The sequence below is a fragment of the Propithecus coquereli genome, unplaced genomic scaffold (genome assembly GCF_000956105.1).
Source record: "Propithecus coquereli isolate 6110/MARCELLA unplaced genomic scaffold, Pcoq_1.0 Scaffold114, whole genome shotgun sequence".
Classification (NCBI taxonomy): domain Eukaryota; kingdom Metazoa; phylum Chordata; class Mammalia; order Primates; family Indriidae; genus Propithecus; species Propithecus coquereli.
Genome location: NW_012135414.1, coordinates 3128786 through 3151791, shown reverse-complemented (window position 1 = coordinate 3151791; position 23006 = coordinate 3128786). Strand labels below are relative to the sequence as shown.

Genomic DNA, 23006 nt, shown 5'->3' with positions numbered 1-23006 from the left:
GGAGGGCAGGGTGGGTATTCTTGCAGCCCAATCCCCTTCTCCACCACTCCGCAGTTGGGACAACGGAGGCCTGAGCAGACTTCCTCTTCGAGGCTCTGGGGAAGCCGACTCCCCCTCTGCTGGGGAGGCCCAGCAGGCTGGAGGCCGTCCAGGGGCGTCTCTGTGTCTGGGTTCGAGCGCTGGGGTTTCATCTGAGGCCTCCAGCTTCCCCTCTTGTTTTTTTTCCCAGCTTTTCCTAGTGAGCCAAGCCTTTCTACGCCAACTAGACATCCGAGCCCCCAGCTCCCAGTCCAAGTGCCGACCGTCAGGCAGACTGGGTGGCAATCCCAGCTTTGTCACTCACCATTTGAGGGGACTTGGGATGTCACTCTACCTCCCTGTGCCTCAATTTCCTTATATATAAAATGGTCCTAATGATACCTCACAGGATTGCTTGAGGATGCAATGATAAAATACAAATAAAGAACTCAGCTTGGAGGCTGGCACGTGGCCAGCGTGGAAAAGTAGTGGCTTTCCCTATTCCCTGTGGGCCACTTCTTCCCACCTGGCCCTGCTGCACTGTTCTCCATTTTTGCTTAGGATATAGGTCAACTCAGAGAGGTGGTACATGCAGTAGTTCAGAGTACATATTCTGGAGCCAAACTGCCCAGGTGGGAACCCCTAGCTCTGCCATTTTACTAGCTGTCCAGCCTGGGCCAGTTACTTAACCTCTGTCCCTCTGTTTTCTCATCTGCAACATAAGAATGATAACAGTACTTAAAGTAATGCCCAGCACCTAGGAAGCACTCACGGCGAATTAGCTAGTACTACAGAGCCATGTCCTTCCAGGTGGACAAAGTTTCAGGGGCCATCTCGGGAGTTCTCTGACCAGAAAAGTGCCTGTTTATTTTTACAGCGGGACTCTTGGAGGAAATTCCCCAATTAGGAGTCCTGCTCCTTTGTGAGATTTCATTTCCAAAGTTTTCTGGTTGTTTCTAAGTTTCCCGAAACCTAGAAGAAGGGGGTGACATGGGGTGGGGGCTTGCTGAGAAGTTGAACATGAGATGATCATAACATGATCAAAACCGTATGGCTCTGGCTCTGACCAAACACTCAACCACGCAACAGAGAAACAGCCTCTGTCCTGGGAACTGGATGTGCTCCAGGTGGCAGTGGGGGGGCATAATGAGAAAGGGCCATGTCCAATTCCATTTTTATTAATCAAATGTGTATCGGGGCTTATTCTGTGCCAGCCCCTGTGCATAACAGTGTTGGCAACACTGGATATGGACAAGGCCCAATCCTTTCCCCTGGGAGCTCTCTCAACAGACAGGACAGGGAGCTTTTTGTCCAAAAAAGGCCAACAGCTCCCTGAGCAGGGATGTCAGTTCAGATACCTTTAGGGAGATATTGGCTGCTGAGACCACAGGCTTTCAGGGGAGGAGGTATCACTCAGCTGCAGGCCTTGGACTTGGAGCAGACACTATGTGCCATAGAGAGGAAGGTGTCTACCCAGAGGCAGGCAACAAGGCCTCCATATCCTCATGGGTGAGCTAGGAGTCCATGCCACCCCTCAGAGAGTTGGCAACCTCATCATTGTCAGAGGTAGGCAGGTAGGCTCTTGGCCCACCAGAACTCGGGGTAAACGAAGACAACAGTTGTCAGAGTATCATAGAGACAGGAAACACACATTGATTAGATGGAGTTACAGCGCTGAGAATGCTTGAGTGGGACAGGACAAGCCTCAGATTGCTGGGCTTATGTACCTGGCAGGAAGGTAAAGGGATCAGACCCAGTGCCCAGGAGGGGTTGCTATGGCTGGGGGAGGGCTGGGAAAAAGAGCAAGGGAGAAAGCTAGGATGGAAAGTGCCGGCGGAGGACGGGTAGGAGGGTTGGGGCTTGCTGCCTGTAGAGCTCTGAAAAGTCTTCATTTCCCAGGCTCCTAGGGTCAAGCAGAGGACAGTTTGATCCAAGGCACTTCACTAGATTATTTCCTCTCTTCCTGAGCTTCGGCTTCCCCTCTGTTCTCAGTGTGGCCCTAGGGTCCCCAGGAAGTGGGAGAGTTTCTGGGTGTGCATGGCATGTGGGGAGCCTGTGCAAATGCTGGGGGTTTAGCGTGAGATCCAAAGATTCAGGAGCCAAGTCTTCTTTGGAAGGAGTCTCAAAAATAAAGCGCCTCCCTCATAGCTGGCAGATGGGGAAACTGAGGCCTCAGGGTGCAGAGTGGGGAAGAAACTTACCCAGAGTTGCACCGTGAGTGGGGCAAAGACGGGACCATGAGACTCTGACTTAGGCATTGAGTTCAAGACTTGCTCTTGTACCTCCTAGTGGCATGGACGGACTGTCCAGGGGCCTCTGTCCTGGTCGTATCTTCTTGAAGGCTCTCACCCTCGCCTCCTCTGCTCTGTGTGTTCCCCTGAGGGTCCACAAGGGATTTGTGTCTGCTTCTCTGGCAGGCTGATTTCCTCTTGATTCTACTGGGAAATCAGAAGGATCTGAGGCAATGTGTTCGCCTCATATGTGTGTCCTCTGCCTGCTGGGAGGCAGGGCACAGGGTCCACAGCTGGGAGATCTGGAACTCCAAGGATGGCTGGCTTGATGAAGTATTAATGGATGGATGGGTGGCAAGTGGGTGGGTGGGCGAGTGGGTGAGGATGGAGGTCTAACGGATGCAGAAACAGCTGGATGAATGGATGCATGAATGCATGAATGGATGGGTAACTTCCCCCAGGCAGCACAGCCAAACTTCCCAGCCATAGCAGCTGTTCTTGAATACTATCCCCATCCCCCCACCCCTGTGACTCTCACACCTCAGATACCGAGGTTTGAACACCTGCTTCTGGGAACAGAGGAAAGGAAGAGGATGCCATGCTCTCAGCCCAGTGAGGAGAGGCTGGCACAACGCCCTCGCCATTATCCCTTTCTAAGGCCTGCCCAGGCCTGGTTTTGACTGCAGACTGAGGTACATCTAGTATAATGATGGACTCTCTTCCCAGGCAAAGATGCTCAATCTGGCCTCCTTGCTGCCATCTGACCCCAGCGGCACAGACTTGTCATTCCCAGTCAGAGAGGCCCTTAGAGGCCACAGTCTGGAGGCCTGCCAGCTTCTCCCGGGGTTCCCCAAGCCTGAGGCGCTCATTCCTCACTGAGCAGCCCTGTGGGATGCTGCAGGGGTCACAGGGCTTTCGTCCGCCAGAGCTGAGGCTCCTTCCCCATCATAGCTGGGGAGACTTTCCTGGTCTCATGGCTGCCTCTGAGCCCTGGAGCCCATGGATGGCAGGGGTGGTGGTGGGTCCTCCCTGCTGAGTCTCCCAAGCTTCCCTGGCTGCTCCTCCTTCAACCCCATGGGCCTTGCTCCTGACCTCTGGCCCCCAGGTCTGTCTGTGTCCCTGAGAAGCAGGGCCCCAGGATTGCCCAGAGGGGGCTGGACCGTGCTCAGACTGATTGAGTGAGAGAGGAGGACTGGCCTGGAGGTCAGGTTCTGTATGGACAGAAGGGACAGATGGGCCCTCACCATTGGCTGCAGAGCCTGGCTTCACATATTTATTCATTCTCTAGACTAATATTTGTTGAGTGACTACTTTGTGCCAGGCAGCATGCTGGACACCAGGAAAAGAGTAGAAACCAAAATAGACATGATCTCTGTCCAGGAAGACGGACAGACCAGCAAGTCAGTGTGATAGGGGAGGGACAGAGGCTACTGCACCTGGCTGGGGTCAGGGAAGGCTTCTTGGAGGAAGAGGCATCCAGACCCAGAGGGGAAGCCAGGAGGTAGAGGAGAGAGAAGAGTGTGCCAGGCAGAGGCAATTGTGTGGGTCGATGTGTACTTTCCCCCAGGCAGTAGAGCTGGGCCCTCTGTCCCTCCCCCTGCCATGACAGCTAGCTCCTGACAACTCCTTTCCCTCCAGTGACACCTGACCCCTGAGACACCTGGATGCTCGAACACCTGCCTTGGAGAGCTAAGACTGGGAGGCGTGAGAGACTGACTCACTCAGGGAAGTGACGCAGGTTTAGTGTTGCTGAGTGTGGAGTGTGACAGGGCTGTGAGGAGACATGTGGGGCCTCTAACTATGGGGGCTGATCCTGAGAGCATCAGGGTGTTGGGTGGCGGTTGGTGAGGAGATTGCTCAGGCCACTGGGTGGAAAATAGATCCTGCCATCCCATCTCCGTCCTTCCTATTCCTGTCCTCTTGGATAGACAGCAAACAGACGCAGGTAGATCTGTGGGTGCCAGGTGGCTTTATTGGAAGCATTGCAGTCTGGGTGTGGGGAAGCTGCGCCCTCACCACACTCGCCCTCTCGCTCACACTCACACTCACATTGACACTCCAGGCCCTGCCCTGGCTGGGTCAGGTCTGGTGCAGAGGAGCTGGCGGCCTGGGCCTCCCTTCTGGTCCTTGGTTCCCCAGGCCAGCGTGATTCACATGTCTTCACTCAGGCTCAGGGCTCCCTTTGGCGCTGTCATGGGCTAATGGCTGTGGCGCTTGCTCTGGGGGAGGAAGGAGAGGCAGGGTCATGGGCTGGACTCTCAGGGGCTCAGAGGGAGGAGGCAGGGCTGGGGAGGGCCAAGCTTGCCTTGGCCAAGGTCTTCTTCAGTCTCCGGATGATGCGGTCCACCCAGGGCTGGTCTGGGGGTGCACAGAGCTGGTAGCCTCTCATTGTGGTGAACCTGGAGTCAGAGGTCAGAGGCCAGAAAGAATGAAGCCCTGGAAACCAGCGTGGCTGGGGACTTTGTCTGGGAACCTGTTTCAGGAGTTTCCTTGAAGGAGTTGGGCTTGGCTAGGAGAAACGGGAGGAGGAAGTGGGAGAATCACCCAGGGATGATGGGGGAGATGGGGCTAGACACTGTCCCCCAAACTCACACAACAGCAGGCACCCTGCAGCCATCCTTGATGAGGAGGTAGCGAAAGGCTCTCACAATGTACCCAGGAATGGGGCGCTGGGTCACAGACAGGCAGCAGTCTTCAGCATCGTTAGCACCACCGAGAGCTGGGGCTGTGACAAGACACAGGGACCCTGAAGAGGGGAGGCCATGGCCCTCCTAACCTCTGTGTGTGTGTGTGTGTGTGTGTGTGTGTGTGTGCATGTGTGTGGCAGTTAGACCAATATGGCCTTAGTGGTTGCTAAATATATTGTAACACTTCTAAACTGTTTGGTAAACAACCACTACCCTGAGCCCCACAAATGCCTTCCTGCTGCCCTGTCACCCCCACCTCTCTCCCAGGACTTCTCAACTTCTCCACGATCTAGCAAATAAAGAGTTCATACTGGTCTCAGCCCTGGGAGAGAGCGGGGTCGGGGAGAGGCTGGTGTTAAGGAGCTTAGAAATTGCGAAAAATTTTGACCACCAGCCTTTCTCCCTACCTTAAACAAATATATACTGTTCTCCCCTCAGCAGGAAACTGAAGCAGCAGGAAACAGAGCCTGCAGAGAGAGGGGTAGCAATAGGCCCTGGGATACACCAAGAGACAGGTCCACATAGGGATTGAGGTACAAGTACACCCGCACTCACAGGCACACACAGGGAACACCCAGGCTCACCAAGACACGCAGACCTAAGTAGTCACGCGTGAACTCGCCACGTCCCTCATGTCCAGTGCCGAGCAGTCTGAGATCTGGACATCACCCCCTGCCCACCCTCCACCCTAACCCTCCCCTCAGCCTTACCTGGGTAAGTGCAAAGAGCCAGCAGGCTGAGAGCCAGTAGTGGGCCCATATGGGGTGCCATGGAGGGGGGCAGAGGCAGAGCGGTAGCGAGTGTGAGCAAGTGGCTCTGGGCGAGTGCAGGAGTCCGTGTGAGGCGGTGGCTTGGCTGGGCGTGCAGGGGAGCAATGGGAAGTGCACGGGTGTCCTTGCAGGGTGTGAGGAGTGTGAGCCTAGGAGTGTGAGCTGGTGAGCCTGTGTGAGCCTGCAGCTGCCTCCTATTTATGGCCAGGAGCTTTCACTTTCTCTGTCCAGAAATTCCCTTCCATGTTCCACTCCGTGGATCCCCTCTGCCCGCCTCTTTCTAGCAGGACCTGACCCTGCCCTCCCTCTTCCTCTCTCAGCGGCTTCCCCCCTCTTCTGTTTTCCTTGGCTTCAGCTCTGAGAACCTAAGTAGTCTGCAATCTGCACTGTCACTCCAGAGAGAGGGTTTGCCTGTCATCTCATTGGTGGCATTTGCGTCATCAACCATGGGGCCAGGGTTCAGAAGTGATGGTCGGGGTTGGGGCCAGGGTGAGTCCTTCATCCTCACTAGTGCTTCTAGTGGAGGCTGGTGGAGAAGAAGGCTCCCTGGTACCCTCAAGACAGCCATGAGAGCCTGGGGTGGCCTCCTAGGTCATCACGATGCCTGCCAGTCCACCATCTGGGAACCATTCCCTCCCTTAGCACAAGCAGAGCCGAACAGCAAGATTCCTTAGGAGGAGGCCCAGGACTCCCATTCCACATCTCAGGCCTCTGGGACTCAACCTCCTGGCTCAGTAAGCACTGCCCCTTCCCCAACTCACCATTTTCCTACATCCAACGCCCGGGTTAGAGGAAGAGCTGGAGGGAGGCTGACCTGCAATAGCCCCTTCATCTTTCCCCTACCCTCAATCCTGGGAACCGAGAGGGGATTTCTAAGAAGAGGGACCAGCCAGCTCATATTCAGACATATCCAAAATTTCAAGGAATTGACGGATGGGGGAGGGGACAAGTGATTTCCAGAAGAGAACACTCAAAGAAGAAATTGGCATATGGGACACCGATGCAACTGCCCCACCCAAGCTCTGGACCCTCTTTTGGATGGGGGCAGAGTGAGTGTTTCTCTCTTAAGTTTCAGACTTCTCTTTCTTTCCATCCATTAATAATAACAGTAATAGTATTTTTTTTTTTTTTAAGACAGAGTCTCCTCTCTTGCCTGGGCTAGAGTGCCATGGTGTCAGCCTAGCTCACAGCAACCTCAAACTCCTGGGCTCAAGCGATCCTCCTGCCTCAGCCTCCCAGGTGGCTGGGACTACAGGCATTCGCCACTGTGCCTGGCTAATTTTTTCTATTTTTAGTTGTTTGGCCAATTTCTTCCTATTTTTAGTAGAGATGGGGTCTTGCTCTTGCTCAGGCTGGTCTCGAACTCCTGAGCTCAAACGATCCACCCACCTTGGCCTCCCAGAGTGCTAGGATTACAGGCGTGAGCCACCGCGCCTGGCCAGTAATAGTATTTTTGATTGTTTACTATGTGCTAGGCTCTGTACCAAGGACATTACCACTATTACCTTGCTTAACTTTCCCAACAATACTATGAAGCGGTTTTTATTATTTTCATATTATTATCTCTGTCTTACACATAAGGAGAATGAGGCTCATAGAACAAGGTCACAGAGCTAGTAAGAGCCAGAGCATGATTTGGAGCCAGGTGTGTTGCTGTAAGGTTTGCACTGTTTACCTCCGCCTCACACTGCCACTCTGCCAATAGTTCACTGGTCACGCAGTGCAAAGCGCATGGCACATGGCACAGAGGAGGGGACTCTATAGATTGTGTGCTTAGGTTGGGATTCAGATTCCACAGCTTACTAGCTGTGTGACCACGTGAAATGTATTCAGTCTTTGTGTCTTAACGTCCTCATTTGTATTATAAAATTAGGAATGGTAAAAGATTCTTAGGATTAAATGAGTACTCTGAGTAAAGCCCTTAGCTTAGAGGCCAGCACACAATAAACACCAGTAGCTGTTATTATGCTTCTATACTTTTATTCAGATATCTGTCCATTCATTCATCTATCATCCATCATTCCATTGATCCGCCCATCCATCCTTCTGCCTATGGTAGATCTGGTTGTCCTCTGTTTGCCCCAATCCCGTCCATTCTCCACTCTTCTCTGCCCTGCTCTGTTCCCTGGAAGGCTGATCTCTACAGATTGCATTCCCAGGGTCCCAGGCCCTCTGGCTTCTCTTTGGGTTTGGCCTATGGGAGGCAGCAGCAGCAGATCAGTGGTAGAAGGAGAGAGAGGTTGGGGTATTAATTCCTCATGTCCTTCATCTTGCTGCAGTTCTAGAAGTGAATAATTTTCTCTGTGGCAGTCCTCATATAGTCTTTGGACAACAGCATCAGCATTCCGTGGGGGCTTGTTAGAAACGCAAGTTCTTAGATCCTGCTCCAGACCTATTAATACAAACTCTGGGGGTCGGGTCCAACATAGCTTGTTTTGTTTTGTTTTGTTTTTTCCAGAGACAGAATCTCGCTCTTTTGCCCAGGCTGAAGTGCAGTGGCGTTGTCTTAGCTCACTGCAGTCTTAAACTGCAGGGCTCAAGCAGTCCTCCCACCTCAGCCCTCAGCCTCCCAAATAGCAGAGACTATAGGCATACATCACCAAGCCTGGCTAATTAAAAAAACATTTTTTTTGTAGAGATAGGGTCTTGCTGGTCTTAAATCCTAGGCTCAAGTGATCCTCCCACTTCGGTCTACCAAAGTGCTGGGATTACAGACATGAGCCACTGCACCTGGCCCGCAAGCTGTATTTCAACACACCCTCCGGCTGATTCTGATACATGCTAAAGTTTGAGACCCACTAATCTACTGTTACAGACCCTTTGGGCTGCCTCCCCTCCATGGGACTATCTCTAACTACAGCTTTTGAAACATTGTTCCTCCTCTTGCCCCTTCAGGCCTTGGTATGGTTAATGGTTTCCCACCATTGCTAGACTCCAAGTGACTCATCATCTCACATTGGTTTCTTAATCCAGAACCCACCTCTTAAGTTTCTCCTTTATTAAAATCTTTCTGGTTAAATTATTTGAGTGTATATGATATTGTGATATATATATATATATGTATATATATATATATATATATATATAATTGGTCTTCATTCTCTTTTCGTGACATATAACTCCTAAAATCCTTAGAATCTTGGGAGTGATGAGTGTCTTTTGTGTGCTAAGGAGATGTCTGGTGGCTGGGGCCCCTTAGCCAGCCTCAGGATGGGAGCTGATTGCCAGGGGAATCAATCCTGGGATTAGAAGGTTAGAATTTTCAGTCCTACCACCTCCCACTTCTGGAGAGAGGGGAAGGGGGCTGAAGGTTGACTCAATAAACCTGTGGCCAATGATGTGATCAATCATGCCTATGTAATGAAGCTTCCATGAAAATCCAAAAGGATTGAGTTGAGGTTGGGGTTCTGGATAGCTGAACACATGGAGGTCCCTGGAGGATGCCCGGAGAGGGCATGGAAGCTCCCCACTCCTTCTCCCGTGCCTCACCCTGTGTATCTCTTCCATCTGGCCATTCATCTGTATCCTTTGGAATATGCTTTATAATAAATGGGCAAGTGTAAGTAAAGTGTTTCTCTGAGATCAGTGAGCCACTCTGGCAAATTAATTGAACTTGAGGAGGGGGTCATGGGAACCCCTATTTATAGCCTGTTGGTCAGAAGCACAGGCCACAATCTGTGCTCATGACTGGCATTTGAAGTTGAGGGGCAGTCCTGTAGCACTGAGCCCTCAACCTGTGGGATCTGATGCTGTCTCCGGGTAGATAGTGTCAGAATTGAGTTGAGACCCATCTGGTGTCTGCTGGAAAATCACCCGCCAGTGAATTGCTTAGAAGGGAGAAATCCCCACATACTTTTTGGTGGTCAGAGGTCACAGACGTATTAAGTGGTGAGTAGAGAGTAGGCAAAGTGTTTGTTTTTTTCTATATCCTTGCAGTGTGCCATCTGTTTCCTTCAGGGTCCTCACTGATTCAATACGTGGAGAGATCCCAGGAAACAGATTTCCAAAATGAGATGCTAGGATTGGGTTGCTCATATATTTGATGAGTGCGTGGATAATTCCTGTGCATGCGGAAGGAGGACATGCAATCTGGAGCATGCAGAAGCATCACAATCACTTAGACTATCATCAGTGAGGCATCAGATGCAATATTGGAAGATAAGACATTAGGAGATAAAGTACCTGAGGCACTTAATTGCTATGGCCACAAATGATGATTGCAAATGGTGATTGTTGCGTGGGCTGCCTGTCTTTGATTATGCTAGCAAAATTACATTAAGAAAAGATTAGGATCATGAACTAACTCAAGGCATGGGTGGAGATCCAGATAACCTCTATGGAAATCTTGGCTGGGCGAGGCAGCTCACACCTGCAATCCTAGCACTTTGGGAGGCTGAGGCCAGCGGGAGGATCACTTGAGGGCAGCCTGAGCAAGAGGAAGACCTGTCTCTACAAAAAATAGAAAAATTAGCCAGGTGTGGTGGCGTGCTGTAGTTCCAGCTACTCGGGAGGCTGAGGCAGAAGGATTGCTTGTGCCCAGGAGTTTGAGGTTGCAGTGAGTTATGATGACACCACTGCACTCTAGCCAGGGAGACAAAACAAGACCTTTTCTCAAACAAACAAACAAACAAAAAACGTCTATGGAAGTGTAAGGAGTTCATTCATTCATTTATTTATTTAGAGACAAAGTCTCTCTCTTTTGCTCTGGGTAGAGTGCAGTGGCCTCATCATAGCTCACAGCAACTTCAAACTCCTGGGCTCAAGGGATCCTCCTGCCTCAGCCTCCCGAGGAGCTGGGACTACAGGTGCATGCCACGATGCCCAGCTGATTTTTCAATTTTTTTTTTTTTTTTGAGACAGAGTCTCACTCTTTTGCCCGGGCTAGAGTGAGTGCCATGGCGTCAGCCTAGCTCACAGCAACCTCACACTCCTGGGCTGAAGCAATCCTTCTGCCTCAGCCTCCCGAGCAGCTGGGACTACAGGCATGCGCCACCATGCCCGGCTAATTTTTTCTATATATTTTTCATTGGCCGATTAATTTATTTTCTATTTTTGGTAGAGACAGGGTCTCGCTCTTGCTCAGGCTGGTTTCCAACTCCTGAGCTCAAACAATCCACCCGCCTCGGCCTCCCCGAGAGCTAGGATTACAGGCGTGAGCCACCGCGCCCGGCCTTCATTTTTCAATTTTTAGTAGAGTCTAATCTTTCTATTTTTAGCAGAGAACAGAGTCTCACTCTTACTCAAGCTGGTCTCGAACTCCTGAGCCCAAGCAAGCCTCCCTCCTGCCTCGGCCTCCCAGAGTGCTAGGATTACAGGCGTGAGCCATTGTGTCCAGCCAAGGAATCTTTCTTTTGTGTGGCCACATGGCAGACATGGCAGGGGATCAAACTCAAGACCTGATTGTGTGGATTGTAGCATTGCAACATCAAGTAAGTGCACGATTCTGCCATGTCCCTTATGCTAGAATGAAGACAGTGTTGGGAAGGAGTAGGACTGTGAGACTTGGGATGGGAACATTTGGTCAGAGATGAGCAAAGCTGAAAATTGTGGACCTCCAAATCCTCCTGCACCTTCCCTCCTGGCAGAACATTCCCTCTTCCCCTCTAAACCGTGAAGGACCCAGCCTTCCCTTCCATTGAAAATTATTTTTGGCCAAGTGCTCATGCCTGTAATCCTAGCACTGTGGGAGGCAGAAGAGGGAGGACCACTTGAGGTCAGGTGTTTGAGGTTGCAGTGAGCTATGATGATGCCACTACACTCTAGCCTGGACAACAGAGCAAGACTCTGTCTCAAAAAATCTATATTTTTAACAACTTCCTGGCAAAGAGCATGCCTTTTCTCCTCAGGATCCACCCTGACTACCCCTCTTAGCCTCCAGACCCATAGTGAGAGTTTGATTCTAACATTGCCTAGACAGGAAAGTAGAAGATGGACTCCAAGAACAAGAGTATATATGCTGCAGGAGTTGCAGGAGCTTGTCAATTTGTACTGGGAAAACCAGGGACCAGTGAGGACAAGTTTATTGATATGCATACACTCATGTAAGATCTGCATATCATTTTATGAACTGAGCACTTGGGAGTGGTGTTAATATGTTTGGTTGCTGGAAGCCTGGATTCGACAGTGGCCAGAGATCAATGAGGTTGATATGCTAGGATGTCACTGGCATGTTATAGAACACTACTCCCCAAACGTCACTGTGTGTATGATTCACCTGGGGGAGGCTTATTAAACTGGAGATTCTATTCAGTAGGTCTGGGGTGAAACCCAACACGTTTCACATTTCACAAACTTTTTTTTTTTTTTTTTTTTGAGACAGAGTCTCGCTCTGTTGCCCGGGCTAGAGTGCCATGGCGTCTTAGCTCACAGCAACCTCAAACTCCTGGGTTCAAGCGATCCTCTGCCTCAGCCTCCCGAGTAGCTGGGACTACAGGCATGTGCCACCATACCTGGCTAATTTTTTATATATATATTTTTAGTTGTCCAGATCATTTCTTTCTATTTTTTAGTAGAGACGGGGTCTCGCTCTTGCCCAGGCTGGTCTCGAACTCCTGACCTCAAGTGATCCACCAGCCTTGGCCTCCCAGAGTGCTAGGATTACAGGTGTGAGCCACCGTGCCTGGCCTCACATTTCACAAACTTTTAAGTGATGCTGATGCTGCTGGTCGTTGGACTGTACTCTGAGTAGAAAAGGAGAGGAAGGCGTGCAAATCTTAGAGAGATGGAAGTGTTGGAGTGCACCTATTATGTACATCTCTGACAGGCCCAGAAAGACACTTTCTTCTCCAAGGCAATAAGAACAATAGGTGAGGGGAACACTAGCTTCTTTGGAATACTGGCTTCTTTTGTAGGCTAGAGCTAGGGTTGAGAGATGCTCTTTTGGGACTGGGCAGCCTTATTTCAAGGGGACTCGTGGAATCTTTGAGTGGTCGAGGACAGGTGTTGGCACGTAATCATGAGTGATCAGGTTAATTAAATTACTATATAAAAATTAGCCGGGCATGGTGGCGTGTACCTGTAGTCCCAGCTACTCAGGCGGCTGAGGCAGGAGGATCGCTTGAACCCAGGAGTTCGAAGCTGCAATGAGCTATGATCATGACACTGCACTCCAGCTTGGGTGACAGGGAGACCCTGTCTTTAAAGAAAAACAAAGAAACAAACAAAAAATGAAATTACTACATAAGCTACAGAGATGAGTGGCAATCACTGTGCTTTGCCCACGGGGATATGATAGTAGCTACTTAATTGATATAAGTGGAAAAATTCTAGACCTGGTGGGAAGAAACTTAATTCAAGTTACATTGGATTTACAGTCTTTTTTTTTTTTTAAGCCAGGTCTCACTCCATTGCCCAGGCTGGAGCGCAATCAGGTATGTGCCACCACACCTGGCTAATTTTTCATAGAAACGGGGTCTTGCTATGTTACCCAGGCTGGTCTCAAACTCCTGGCCTCAAACGATCCTCAGGCCTCAGCTTCCCAAAGTGTTGGGATTACAGGCATAAGCCACCCTGCCTGGTCAGGGATTCATAGTCTTTTTACTCAGTGCCTCAACTTAAGCCAGTTTCCCAGACCTGAAGCCCCTTTATTGGATGGAGGCATGGGAAGTCCTCGGGCTCTTTCACGGGTGGATTCTATAGCTCTTCCTCCTAGTCAGTGTTTCTCAAAGTGCAGTGAAATTTCTAGGCTCTAGAGGTGGGGGTGAGCTGAAAAAAGTCATCTGGGACATGTTGTACCTTCACCATGTTAAAGAACAGTTTGGAATTTAGAGGCGATGTATACCATATTTAGATATACTACTGAAAAATATTTACTGGCTATTTGCATGACGCTGACAGTTTTGAATGAGGTCAAAGCATGGAAGGGCTCTGCAGCAGGTCTAGGGTCCAGAGAATGTTGCTGGGCTGCTTGGGCCTAATGACCCATGAATCCAATGAATTTCAGGTTGTCTGTGGCAGAAAAGGGTGCTGTAGGAGCCCAGTAAGAGAATTACAGCAAGGGCCCTCAGGGTATTGGAGTAAGGCCACACCTCTTCTGCTAACAATTATTTCTATTTGAAAAGCAGCTCCTCACTTGCCACAGACCACTGGTCTAAAATTCAGACTATAATTCACCTAGTGACATTGTGACCTAAGGGTGTTATCTAGCAAATCTCATTGTTGGATGTGCACAGCAGCGTCCGTTATTAAATGGGCATCGTACACAGGAGACCAGACCTCAGAAGTTGCAGAAGTTGTGAGCAAAAGCATGGCCAGGCTGCCAGACTCTTACTTGTGTTGTTTTCTGCTTCTTCCTCTGATCACACTTACGGTTTGGTGGAGACGTTCTCTATAGTTAACAGGGAGAAAAATGCATGATCTTGATTTTCAGATGGGTCTCAAAGGTATGCTGGAATTAGCTGGAAGTAGACAGCTGCTTACAGACCCTAAGGTTGGGGGCTGGCCCTGAAAGAGAGTGGTGGTGAGAAGTCCTCTCAGTGGGCAGAATTTGGGGCAGTACACACAGTATTTACTTCATCTGGAAGAAGAGATGGCCTGAGGTTTGGAGCTGTACCAATCCCTGTGCAGTGGCTGCCTGTAACAACCCTGCCCTCACTTCTGGAACTTCTTTTCCAGAGAACTTTTTGAGCATGCACGTGTTTCCTGCCAAGATTCTAAATGACATAATAATATAGTACGAAGCTGGCATAGAGGTTTCAATTCAATTTCAATACCATCTGCCTGGAATGCCTGTTGGGAAAGATGCTGAGAATCAGCAAGAGTGAGATAGTGAAACAATAATAAACAAGGCATCTGTACCACATTCACCGAATAAATATTTAAGGGCCTCGGGTGTGCCAGGCACTGTTCTTGGCACTGGGATACAGCAGTAAACAAAACAAATTCATGTTTCTGCTCTTGCAGAGTTTTTCTTCTAGGGCAGGAGACAATGAGTGAACAGGAAAAATCTGTGCTATGTCAGAGGGCAATAGGTGCTCTGAAGAAAAATAAAGAAGGCAAAAGGGATAGGGAGTGTTTGGGGAGGAATTTTAAATAAGGCAGTGAGGGAAACCTTTACTAATAACATCTGAGCAGAGAGCTGATCTGAAGGTGGGGGGGAAAGCCATGCAGAGGTCTGGGGAAGAAGCTCTAGGTAGAGGAAACAGCAAGGGTGAAGGTCTTGAGGCAAGGGTGTGTTTGAGGAATAGCAAGGAGGCCAAAAGGGGAGAGTGGTAGGAGATATGGTTGGATAATAACAGAGACCAGATCGTGCAGGGCTTTGTAGGCCATTGCAGAGTTTATACGAGGTCTGTCTGGAAAGCATCCAGCCATGTACTACTATACATTAACAATGGCTGGATGCCGTCCGGGCAGACATCGTATTTTACCGAGTGAGATGGGTGCCATTGGAGAGTTTTGAACAGAGGCGTGACATGATCTGACTTACATTTTCAAAGGCTCTGTCTAGCTACCGAGTGGAGAATAGACCCACGTGGTGCCCGAATGGAAGTGGGGAGACCAGGGCGGAGACTGTTGCAATAATCCAGGGAGGAGATGATTGTGCTTGGAGTCGGTGAGAAGCCTGATTCTGGAAACACGGTAGAGCCAGTGGGCTTTGCTGAGGGGTTCATATGAGAGAAGAGGAGGCAAGAATATTGCAAGGTTTTTGGCTTGAACAACTCGATGGACAGAATTTTATTTACTAAGATGTGGATGACTGCAGAAGAGTGGGTTTGTGGGGAGATCAGGACCCTGGTATTGACTTAAGTCGAAGCTACATGTTGGACATATACGTGGACGTGTTAAGTAGGTAGTTGGTATGAGTCTGGAGTTCAGGGGAGAGGGTCTAGCTGAAGATACAAATTTGGAAGCATATGGATGGTATTTAAAGCCATAAGACAATGAGATCACTCAGTGAGCGAGTGTAGATCGAAGAGGTCCAAGTTCTAAGTCCTGGGGCTCCCCAACATTGTCAAGAAGGCGAGGAGGAATTAGGGAAGGAGGCGGCCTTCAGAGTGTTATGAAGTTACTCACTATCACGGCAAAACGGGAAAGGACACAGGCCCCTTTGGTGCAGGATTTAAGACACCAACCCCTAGCCACTGGTTTAGACAATCCAGTGGGGGTGGAGGCTGGTGCGGGGGCCTGGAGGTCAGGGAAATAGGAATATAATAGGTTTGAAGCAGTTTCTGACCACATGCACGGAGCCCCCAGTGCTACATGCTTCACCTCCTTCACCCTCTTGCCCGCCATGTCGCCTCCGTGGGGCTCCTGGTTCAGCGTAAACCCTGGGACATCTTGTCCTAGCTCAGCTAAGCTTAGCCCAGCTCTGCCCAGCCTAGCCCCAATCCACCTCCAAGGAGGCTTTCGTGCTCCCTAGTCGGGCCACATCCCTGCCCCCGTGGTAGGAGATCTCGAATGGAGGGCGCCCTAGCCATTGCGGCCGGGGAGGGGACAGCTGGGCCTGAGAAGTCAACCAAGTCCATGGTGGGTGGGGGTGAAGGGGCGTGAATGATTGTGGGGAGAGGACCCAGACTAGATGCTTGGTAAGGGTTTGTTGAATGCATGAACGTGCGTTTCCTGAGCTGCGTCCGTGGGGCTGTACGCGACTGGGGTGTGCGAGGGTGTGTGGGGGATGTGTGTTGGTGTGTCAGCCTGTGTGCCTGATGTGTCTCCCCGCTAGGCCTGCAGGGGGCGCCCCGAGCCTGGGAAGGGAGGCTCTGGAGCGCCGCGAGGCTCCCCCGCTGGGGTGGGCGGATGCGGTTCCGACCCCGCCAGCTCCTCCGAGAGGCTGGCAGGGGCGTTGGCGTCCAAAGTCCCTGGACCGGGGACAGCTTCTGGTGCCCTCCTAGCTCTCTGACCCCGCCAGCCCCCGGGTTCCCGCGCGCTGTTGGTGGTGCCCACACCTCCGGGCACCTGGGCTGGCGCAGGCTCCTGACGTCCCGGGGCAGTGGTCACCTCGGGAGTAGGACAACCGCGCTCCCGCCACATCCCTACCCTGCATGCCCCTGGGACCCGTGTGTACTCACCCGGGCAGGGAGTTGGGGGCAGGGATGGGCGGACGAAGGCCCGTGTTTGTCCCCGAATAAGAGGCATTTATCTCCCCATCCTCACCCCAAATATCGCCAATTTACCCGGACTCCAAGGAGCCAAATGTTGAAGACATGAAATAATGTTTGGCTTAAAGGTTGAAGGAAGGATCACCTCGGGCACTTCCTTCGCTTCGTAAATAACCCGCACCGATTGATATTATAAACCACGAGTTACGGCGCCAGTTCTAAGAGAAGGTTTCTTTATTCCACGGAGGTTTATTGACAGCCTGTGCGCTGGGCGCGATCTCGGTGCGGACGATGAGCCTGACACAGGCAGAAAGGAGTTTGTCTTGCTCATAAATGAACACAGGAAAACGCTACACCTCTGGCCTAGCATAAGACACATTCGAGGACAAATAATAAAAATAGTTTTAAAAAATGGGTCCCAGAAAGATGAAGGAAATGCAAACAGAAAATCCAACCCTCGAGCTTGCTGATTGCTTTTAGCGGACAGAGGACCGCGGCGATGCTGCCGCCTCCTGGTGGCGGAGCTGGGCGACGCGGGGCTTCCAGCCGAAGGGGTTTCCCTTGGTGCAGGCGCGTTCTGAATAGGCGCCGGCTGCTCAGGTGGTCACAAGCGGTGTCCGGTTTTTCTCCTAATATTAGACTGAAATTTATTATTATCCAAATCTATGGCTTTAGAGTGCCAAGGCGTCAGCCTAGCTCACAGCAACCTCAAACTCCTGGGCTCAAGCGATCCTCCTGCCTCAGCCTCCCAAGTAGCTGGGACTACAGCATGCCACCACGCCTGGCTAATTTTTCTATTTTTAGTAGAGATGGGGCGTCTCACTCTTGCTCAGGCTGGTCTCTAACTCCAGACCTCAAGGGATCCCCACCCTCCTGGGTCTCCCAGAGTGCTAGGATTACAGGAGTGAGTCACTGCACCCAGCCAAAGCGAAAATCTTAAAGAACATGGCAACAGAGTTTCTCTGAGGTGTTTTAGTTTGCCACCCACTGAGAAACAGATGTCTTGAAGAGAATGAAGCTTTCTGAGCCTTGACATAGCTAACAGTCTCTGTAAGGGAATTGTGGAGTAGACACCACTAGAATAAGTACAAATCTAGGTGTTAGAAAAAGAGGATTGGCAATTTCAGCATCCATAAAAATGATAAATCACTGGCTAAGACTGGGACTGCAAAGGATTGCAGAAAGACAAAAGAACAGGACAACCGTTGTCAAAGAGGAAGGCAGGCAAGGAGAGTGGCCACTAATTCCGGGATGGAGTAAATACTGTAGTGCATGCTGCTAAGAGCAGGGCTGAGGCCAGTAACAGGATGCGAGTGTGATGGGAGATTTTAGCGAAATATGAAGCTTTGTTTGTTCTGCCTATTTCATTTCACTTTAGAGCAGGGAAGGGTTTTGGCAGGGCCAAGAGCAGGGGCATCCTGATGTCAAAGGCCCTTCTGCCTTTCAAAAATGTCTAAAGTAGGCCGGGCGCGGTGGCTCACGCCTGTAATCCTAGCACTCTGGGAGGCCGAGGTGGGCGGATTGTTTGAGCTCAGGAGTTCGAAACCAGCCTGAGCAAGAGCGAGACCCTGTCTCTACTAAAAATTGAAAGAAATTAATCGGACAACTAAAAATACATAGAAAAAATTAGCCGGGCATGGTGGTGCATGCCTGTAGTCCCAGCTACTCGGGAGGCTGAGGCAGGAGGATCGCTTGAGCCCAGGAGTTTGAGGTTGCTGTGAGCTAGGATGACGCTACGGCACTCTAGCCCGGGCAACACAGTGAGATTCTGTCTCAAAAAAAAAAAAAAAGTCTAAAGTAAATCTGGGAAGAAGTTATGCCCTGGAGGGGCTGGGGAGAGGGAGGGCTGGGGAGAAGGAGAGAATTCTTTAAGACCATGGAGGGTATTGGTGCGTAGGTCCAGCCAGCGGGCAAACTGAGCTCTCATTTCTGGCTGTGATGGAGCAAGTGACAGGACTCTAAGTAGAAGGTTTTGGGGGTGTCTAGGGGAGGCCAAGTCCAAGGCCAAAGGCTCTCGTATCTGAATATCCATGTCTCAAATGCGGCACAAAGCCGGGGGCTCGGGAGTCCAGGACCTGAAGAGACATACCCGCGGGGAGCACTGCAGACCACTCACTGGTGAGGCTGATGTCCAGTGATGGGGTGGTGCGAGGGGCAGGTAGGAGGCCTGCCCTATGACCTTTGCATAGCTCTTAGCAGATGGGGTTCCCCAAGACTGCCTGATGTTGACTTTCTACCAGCATCCTAGAACAGGGGCTTGGAGTAGAAATTAAGTTCATTTAAAGAACATTTTAAAATGCTGTATTTTTTGCATATCTGAGTTTTTAGATTAATTTTACAAGGCTAGGAAGGGAGGAGTCCCTGTCTTCTCCAGCCTCAAGAGGAGCAGATAAGCAAATACTTTAATGATCTTATGATAAGTGGTAAGTGCTGTGGCTCCCTCAGTCTGCCACGGAAGGAAGACGTGGAGGAGTAGCCCCTTCTAGCTTCTTCGGTCCCTGCCTTCCCCACCGTCCCGTAGGATCTGTTCCTTTCCTCCCTATGTTGCCTGGGCTCATCCAACAGTCTTCTCTCTCCCTGCCCAGGGAGGAGGATGTAGAGGAGAGCCAGGTTGGGGTCTTGGAGACTGATTTACATCTAAGTCCTGGGGTTCCAAAGGCCTGCCTGGTGGGCTTATTCCTTGGCTTCAAGAGTTTTAAGGGGCTCAAGTATCCTGGGTCCCAGCCAGACAAGAAAGGGGAAAAAAAGAAAAAGGGAGGAGGTTTTCCCAACTGGAAGGAAGCTGGGGGAGCTGAGGGGCCCGGAGGGGAGTAGAAAGAGAGCACAGCAGTCTCATTAAACAAAGAGGAGGCCAGGGGACCCAGCATTACTGAACAGGGCTAAAGGGGTCCTCTTGGGTCTTTGCCCCTCAGGGGCACTCTCAGGGCTGGAACTGTGCCTAGGGTAGGTTTCAATAGAACTTGTGTTTACCTGTGTTGCAGACGGGTCCAGGCCACGGCCTCACCACTGGGGACCCTTCCAAAGAGGTACTTGGAGGTTCTCAATCAGTAAGTCCCAAGGAGAGGGGAGGAAGTCCCTGGGAGATCTGAGGTAACATCTGGAGGTCACTCTTGAAAGACTTCACTGTCTCTCCACTGGGAGGGATTCCTCAGAGGACCACTTCCCACCCTGTCCGTCGGCTTCTCTTTTACTGCCCAGAGGTCTGGGTACCTCGGAAGCAAGGAAACTCTTGGGGTGGGTGGGAACATAGAATTAGCCCACCTGAGTTCTTGGCTGGGATCCCAGAGTGTGTTACCCCACCCTGTTGTGACACTGGCATCCCTGTGGACACAATACACAGGAACAGGTATTCGAGTGGGAAGCTGGCACAGCATTTTATTCAATTAGATGCAAATCATATTTACAAGAAAGAGGCGGGTGCAATGGGGAGCAAGATCAGGTCCAGAGTCCTGAGTGGCTTCTCCTCAGAGGGGACAGTCCTGCTGCCACCTCTCATACTCCCTGGGAGACTCTCCCTCCTCTGCCTCTCTGGGCCAGGCCTGGCGTGGGCAGCTCAGCCTTGCAGGGTAGGGCTGGTAATGCAGATGGGATGGTTGAAGCAGGAGGAGTGTGGCAAGGCCAGCATAGGGTGGCTGCTCTGGGGCCCTGGAGTCCTTCCTCTGTCCTAGCCCCCTTCTTGCCCTTGGGTTAGGGATCTGATCCCTGATGAGGCTGGTGGGGGCCTGCAGGGCTCCAGGCTGGTCACTGGGCTATGGCCTTTTTGGGGTCTGTGCCTGCTCAGTCCTAGGAAGGCAGAAGAGGAATGTGAGGGGCTGACTGAGGCCCCCCTTCGCTTCCCTCCCCCAAGCCCTTCAGATTCCTCACCCCTTGCAGCCTTTGGAGCCTTTTCTCTTCTTGCCAGCCTTGGAGGCCCCTCTGTCTTTCCTACAGCCCTGGACTTCTTTCCGTGGCTTGTCCAGATGCTGCATCAGTTGCTGCACCCAGGCATCCTTAGGATCTGCACAAAGCTCTGGCTGAGAGCGCTTCCGGGGCGAGAACCTGGGGGTTGGGGGTTAGAAAGCCTTCTTAGTCTTGCCCACCACGTCCTCCCTACCCAGCTGCCAAACTGTACCCACCCCCTCGTGCCCACTCACAGGATAGCTGGGATGGGGCAGCCTAAGCTTGGCTCCTGCTTCCGGTAGCTGCGGACAACCTGGGCTGGAATCTTCCTTACACTGTACTTGAGGCAACAGTCCTGAGCCCCTCCATCACTGCCTGCAGGATGGGATTCACAGGGAGCCGGGAGCTGCTTGCAAGCTCCCACCCAGGCCTCTCCAGCCCCTTGCCCCCACCCAAGGCTCCTCCCCACTTTGTACCTTGGGTCCGAGGGATGCTGAAGGCCAGAACCAGGATAACGAGGCTCAGAGCCAGTGACTGAGCCATGGCTGTGGTTCAGGTGATATGAAGGCAGAGCTGTGGCGAGGTGAACAACCGCAAGTTGGGGGTCTGTGTGTGGGCTGGGACTGGCCTGCTGCCTATTTATGCAGCCCTGTTTATCATGTTGAGGAAGTTCCCCAGCCACTTTCACTTCCCTTATCCCCCCTTATTTTCCTTCCTGAAGGCTGGGTGCCAGCACAGGACTCAAACAGCTCCAGCTGCCTCTCTCTGCCTCCTCAATATCAGCTGAACCACCCAGGCCCTTCCTTCTGTTCCCAGCCACTGCTTCGGTGCAGGCCTCCCTGCTTCTCCCTGGAACACTGTGATTGCCTCCTCCCTACGCTGCAGGCTCCACACTCATCCCCTCCTTCCAGCAAATCTGATTATTAGTATTATTTTTAATATTTTTCTTTAGCGTAGGGGGTAGTCTTCTGGTGAGGACCGGAAAACCTGCTAGACAAATTCCAAAAAAGCTGTAATAAATCGGATTATTGATTTGTAAGAGTTCTTTATACATCCTAGATAATAGACCCTTATCAGATATATGATTTACAAATATTTCCTCTCATTCTATGTGTTGTCTTTTCACTCTCCTGATAGTGTCCTTTGATGCATGAAATTTTAAAATTTTGATGAAGTCCAATTTACCCTTTTTTTCTTTTGTTGCCTACCCTTTTGGAGTCATATTTAAAAAACCATTGCCAAATCCAACACCAGGAAGATTTCCCTATGTTTTCTTCTAAGAATTTTATAGTTTTAGATCTTACATTTAGGTCTTTGATCCATTTTAAGTTAATTTTTGTACATAGTGTAAGGTAAGGGTCCAATATCATTCTTTTGCATGCGGATATTCAGTTTTCCCAGTAACATTTGTTGAAAAGATTGTCCTTTCCCCATTAAATGGTCTTGGCACCCTTGTCAAAACTCAACTGATCATATATGTAAGGGTTTATTTCTGGGTTCTCTATTCTATTCTATTGGTCTATATGTCTGTCTCTTTGCCAGTGCCACACTGTTTTAATTGCTGTAGCTTTGTGGTTAGTTTTGGAACCAGGAAATGTGATTTGTTCTTTTTCAAGATTGTTTTAGCTATTTGAGGTCCCTTTAAATTCCATATGAATTTTTGAATGGGTTTTTCTATTAATGCAAAAAATGCCATTGAGATTTTGATAGGGATTGCATTGAATCTGTAAATCACCTTGGATAGTGTTGTCATCTTAATAATATAAAGTCTTCCAATCCATGAACATGGGATGTCTTTTCATTTATTTAGGTCTTCTTTAGTTTATTTCAGCAATGTTTTGTAGTTTTCAATGTACAAATCTTATACCTCCTCAGTTAAATTTAAGCCTATCTATTCTTTTTGGTGAATATTGTAAATCAAAATTTGTTCATTGCTAGCGTATAGGTATCAAACTGATTTTTTGGTGTTGATTTGTGTCCTGAAACTTTGCTGAATTCATTTACTAGTTCTAACAGGGTATTTTTGTGTGTGGTTTATTTATGGTTTTTTAGATATAGGTTTATGTTATCTGTGTACAGAGACAAATATAACTTCTTTCCAATTTTGATGCCTTTTATTTCTTTTTTCTGCCTAATTGCTCTGGCTAGAACTTCCAGTCCTATGTTGAATAGAAGTGGCAAAAGTGGGCATCCTTGTCCTGTTTCCAATCGCAGGGGAGAAGCGTTCAGCCTTTCCCCATTGAGTATGATAGTTGAGGGTTTTTTATATATGGCCTTTATCATGTTGAGGAAGTTCCCTTCTACTCGTAGCTTATTGAGTGGTTTTTTTTTTTTTTTTTTTTTTTTGAGACAGAGTCTCACTGTGTTGCCCCTGCTAGAGTGCCG

At 50.2% G+C, this 23006-nt stretch overlaps 2 protein-coding genes across 2 annotated transcripts; both read right to left on the bottom strand.

The window, feature by feature from the left end:
- Positions 1 to 4213: 4213 nt before the first annotated feature.
- Positions 4214 to 6001, bottom strand: CCL19 (chemokine (C-C motif) ligand 19). Its single transcript, XM_012656176.1, has 4 exons — positions 5647 to 6001; positions 4842 to 4974; positions 4555 to 4648; positions 4214 to 4468 (listed from the first exon to the last, which is right to left on the bottom strand). Exons 1-4 carry the CDS (start codon positions 5705 to 5707, stop codon positions 4448 to 4450), a joined length of 309 nt encoding a protein of 102 aa, XP_012511630.1. The 5' UTR covers positions 5708 to 6001; the 3' UTR covers positions 4214 to 4447.
- Positions 6002 to 20110: 14109 nt separating this feature from the next.
- Positions 20111 to 21265, bottom strand: CCL21 (chemokine (C-C motif) ligand 21). The gene is made up of 4 exons (XM_012656188.1): positions 21098 to 21265; positions 20876 to 20996; positions 20607 to 20780; positions 20111 to 20525 (listed from the first exon to the last, which is right to left on the bottom strand). Exons 1-4 carry the CDS (start codon positions 21162 to 21164, stop codon positions 20492 to 20494), a joined length of 396 nt encoding a protein of 131 aa, XP_012511642.1. The 5' UTR covers positions 21165 to 21265; the 3' UTR covers positions 20111 to 20491.
- Between the last annotated feature and the right edge of the window lie 1741 nt (positions 21266 to 23006).